The sequence below is a fragment of the Trichogramma pretiosum genome, unplaced genomic scaffold, assembly GCF_000599845.2.
Source record: "Trichogramma pretiosum strain Unisexual culture from Peru unplaced genomic scaffold, Tpre_2.0 scaffold79, whole genome shotgun sequence".
In the NCBI taxonomy this organism is placed as follows: domain Eukaryota; kingdom Metazoa; phylum Arthropoda; class Insecta; order Hymenoptera; family Trichogrammatidae; genus Trichogramma; species Trichogramma pretiosum.
The window spans coordinates 689,347-694,043 of NW_019641700.1; the positions used below are offsets into that span (position 1 = coordinate 689,347).

At 33.0% G+C, this 4,697-nt stretch overlaps 1 protein-coding gene across 1 annotated transcript; it reads right to left on the minus strand.

The window, feature by feature from the left end:
• On the minus strand, nucleotides 1-2,492 carry LOC106652769 (small glutamine-rich tetratricopeptide repeat-containing protein alpha; the record flags this gene model as incomplete). The annotated part of the gene is made up of 2 exons (XM_023462617.1): nucleotides 1-349; nucleotides 2,014-2,492. Coding segments are annotated over 2 exons (597 nt in total), but the record flags the coding sequence as incomplete, so codon positions are not given.
• Between the last annotated feature and the right edge of the window lie 2,205 nt (nucleotides 2,493-4,697).

The following is a 4,697-nucleotide window of genomic DNA, read 5'->3' on the forward strand; positions in this document are numbered from 1 at the left end:
GCTGTTTTTTTGGAGTTAGTTGGACTTATTGTTAAGGGTTCACTTTAGATGGTCAATGCGTACATATTTATCGAATTCAGCATTTATTATTTCTTTAATTTCTTCATTCAACTATTGTTTATAATCAAAACATCATTTTTCATAATCACATATTCATATTTTATTTTAATTTTCGACTGATATATTGTACATTATATCTGACATTGTCATTTAATCAACACTTTGCTCCTGCTAAGAATTGTTTTCTTCTACTGAACTATTTTCGTTTGAATTACGACCAAGCTCGTTTAATATAGAGTCAATCAGTTCTGGATTCGCTGTTTGCATTTGCTGTGCGAGTTGTTGTCCTCTGAAAAAAAATTATAATTATTATTATGAATATTAATTTATTTATTGTAGTATCTACAAATAAAATTGGGATGATTTTGATTAAAAGCTTCAAAAAAATCTGTTTAAATTTCGATAAATGATGATTGTTATGTAACAATCTTATTCATAAAGATTTGTATCGAACGTTTGAAGAAAAATTGAAAAATAGAAGACACGTTTGTAGAATATTTTGAAACTTATAGTGTTCACTAACAAAACTCTCAGGAAAAATCGTAGTATTAGTAAATGAACTTTACAACCCTACCATAAATTCGCTTAGACATCTGTAGCAACCGAAATTAACGTCAGATAGAGGGTTAAGCAAACTTTATTTAATGATTACAGGCGAAGGAACAGACGTCTTTTAATCAAAATCGCCTACAATTCAACCTGGGCGACTATTCAACCGCGACAATACATCCTGGGGGACTATTCATCCTCAATAAAATTATACTTTTATTTTATATCATTTTTCTCCCGTTTTCTTTGATTTCGGCATTTGTGAGTGACTATACGTGATATTATGTGATCTCAGCTCACTCCCGAGCAGATTATATACCAGAGTGTGTATGTGTGTGTAAGTATCAACATTATATTATGTGTGATTTCAGCTCACTTCGAGCAGCTTATTTACATATGCCGCTTAGTTTTGTCCTGTGTGTCTGCGTATTAACGTCGTTAAATATGGTGTTGAAATTTGTTTTAAGCCAGCGTAATTCGCCATTGCTCGTGCATAACAATTATATTTACATAAGGTAACATAATAAATCGTGTTCTCTACTTCCACAATTTTTGTATCCAACATTTATTTATACTTATTCACAATTTTTTTTTTCGGAATGATTTGTCGTCCGGATGAATTGTCATAGGATGAATTTTCTTCGGGTTGAAATGTCCCGGATGAATTGTCGGGTTGATTTGTCAAAAGGTTGAATAGTCGGTAACCCGGTGGTGAGTGGGTGGCCCCGGCTTCTAGGCCAGTAGGCTGAAGCGGTTACCAAATAATCTATCTATAATAACTATGCGGCTCCCATACAAGCCCGTGTTAATGATTAGGATAAGTCTTTTCATTTCGCGGTAGCTGTATATTTCGCTTACGATTTCCCAATACTCGTATCATGGGGGGACTTTCTGGCCTTGCTATTAGGACCATCACTGCGGTTGGGCCCCAATAATTTTTTATCGCGAAAACTAATGAGCTCTGAAGAAAGTTTTTAGTACAAAAATGTCTTTGAAATAATGAAAAATTATCCCGAAATTTATTTCAACTGAACTCATCAAATTTTTTCAAGTATAATTATTGTCAAGTATATATCTGTATGCATTTAAATTACATTTTAAAAAAATGGTCAAAAGATTGGAATAAAAAAATTGTTATCGTAAGAACATACTTTTAGAAATGAAATTGCAATTTGTTATGGCAATTTGTTAATTCAATCGATTTTAAATACCATAATTGATAAGAGCCCCTTCAAAAATAGAGATAGACGGCGTAATAGCTCAAAATTACATGCCAAAATAGCGGGTTAAATAATGGGTTCAACAGCTTGGACGTATAAAAAGCAGAAAGAGAAAGATAAAAATGAAATTAGAATATATAAAAAATGTTGACAATAGAAGAAAAATACAGAAGAAAATACTTACACTTCTATAAGAGCTGTCATGCGACCATTGTTATCATGATGCTCATTACTGATTAGGCTACTCATCATGTTTTGCATAGTTGGATCTGACAACATTTGTCTCGCCATATTTCTGAGAGCTGGGTTACTTAAAAATGCGTTAAAGTCAATATTTCCACCGGAAACAGAAGAATTTGGATTCTCAGTGTAAAATTTATCTTGTTCTAATTTTTCTAAGGTTATTTGCAAATTATTTTTAAAACTCTCATTATCAGGTTCTAGTTCTAAAGCTTTTTCATAAAACTCTTTAGATTTTTTAAAATCATTTAAATTAGAGTATGCTAGTCCTAAGCGCCCATATGCTTTGCTATAAGTTGGATCTATTGATAAAGCAGCTTCACAATCTTTTATGGCCAAATGATGATTACCGATTTTACTGTAAACAGCTGCACGATTACAATAGAATATTGCATTGCGATTATCCATTTCTATGGCTCTGCAAAAAAGATATTCGAATAAATAAATTTAGTTGATTGATAATTCATCTGCTATTGAATTGAACTGTGTACATGTAATAATAGACATACAAATAAATGTTAATATAATACTCTAGTGCAAAATCATCTGAAACATGAATTCATGTTTCTATAGGGTTTTTTCTGGCCACTTTTGTAAAAATTATGTGATTATAATATGCATTTGTTAGTCAAACTCTCAGGTGCGTCATAAAATGATTTAACATTTTATTTTGCATAGAATTTCGCCTTGTTTTAGTATTGAAACGTCATTCGTATTTTTGGTACCCGACAGAAACTGTAAGATTTCGCTAAAGTGTGAAGTGAAAAAATTTTATTTGGCTTGTTTTTTACTTTAAAATACAAGTCTGGTACTTTACGAGTTGGATATACATTTCGTCCGGTTCCAAAAAAGATTACTTTCTACTTTTTTCATACTGCAGGTGAAATTATATTGTCATGTGAGAGATTGACCACGATTGCAATTTATAATCATATGATTTTGCATGCGAGTTACTTATTTTTTTATCCCTAATATGATAAACTGAAGAAATCATGAAAGATGTATAAGAGTTAGGAACGTCAGAGGTGTGTCTAGATTGATAGTATATTATGATACGTGTGACTGAAGCAGGCCATTATTGCACGGTACGGTTAGCACCCGAGCGAAGCGAGGGTGCTAGTGCCGTGTTAACCCATTAACGACCAAAATGCTCGATTTTTTTGTTGGTTTTCGCAGCGATTTTTTTTGTAGTTTGAGGCCTCCAAAAAGTTTTGTATAGACCTATTTCGATGTAAAATTTAATGTCCTTTCAGAAACTGAGCTCAAAATTTCGATTCTTTGCGTAATAAAAAAGATATGGCTATTTATACGAAAAAAAAAACGTAAAATTTTTTGCAAAAAATCAAGTTTTTGATTTTTTTTCACCATGTTACCGTTAGGGAATCACGATATAAATATGATCAGGGATGATCACGACCATCAAAGTATCTCAGGGAATTTTTATGGAATTTTTGAACTCCTTTTCAAACTTTGGTTTTTTGCACTTTTTCTCTAAATTCAGTAGTTTTCGAATAAAAATGAGTTATGTTTTATAAGAATATAAGTTATTTTTTGTTTGAAGTAGTGGTTCGAAAATTCCATAAAAATTCCCTGCGATACTTTGATGGTCGTGATCACCCCTGATCATATTTATATCGTGATTCCCCAACGGTAACATGGTGAAAAAGAATCAAAAACTTGATTTTTTGCAAAAAATTTTACGTTTTTTTTCGTATAAGTAGCCATAACTTTTTTTTTACGCAAAGAATCAAAATTTTGAGCTCAGTTTCTGAAAGGACATTAAATTTTACATCGAAATAGGTCCATACGAAACTTTTTGGAGGTCTTAAACTACAAAAAAAATCGCTGCGAAAACCAACAAAAAAATCAAGCAGTTTGGTCATTAATGGGTTAAGAATGGGCTACTTGAATCATAAGTATCTTACGTTTTTTATAACACTGTGCTAAATTCACGTTTAGGCTCCCCTTTACCGAGATATAAGGTGCTGATAATAGCGTGGCGGTGTGAGGTTAGCGCACGCGCGTAGCGAGTGCGATAGACGCGCCGCGGTGCAATAATGAGCAGCTTAAGGGGAGATATACACCAAATTTGACCCAAAAATCGATTTCTTTTTATGTTTGCTTTCCATTCTTTGACATTTGAAGTATCATTTCCCAAATTTTCAGCCCTCAAAACAAATTATTTATTTTACTATAATGTGTGTAAGCCACATCACGTCAAGTCTCGAGCGGATCGCCCGGGCGGCATTATTAGGCGAAATCTCACAATTTCTAACTCGCTGTAAAAGTTACTAAATGCACCTAAAAGAAAAAAGTAACCCATCATTTCGATAGGAAATTACCTCAGCTTTCTGATGGTGGGGTCATATTATCAAAAATTTTCCATTTTCCTCGAGAAAATTGCCGGAAAACTTTTAAAGTCGAATATCTCGAAAAGGGCATTTTCAAGGCGTTCGGCTGCCAGTACTACTGCTGTTAGTGCTGCCTCTGGTGTTCAAATTTGAGAATCAATTTTGTAAACAAAAAGCTAGCCTCTCTTATATAGCAGAATTTAACTGCACCAGCAGAAGTAGCAGAAAAAGATTCATTATGTTGTTCGTGTGAAGATTCAATTGATAAAAATGTCAC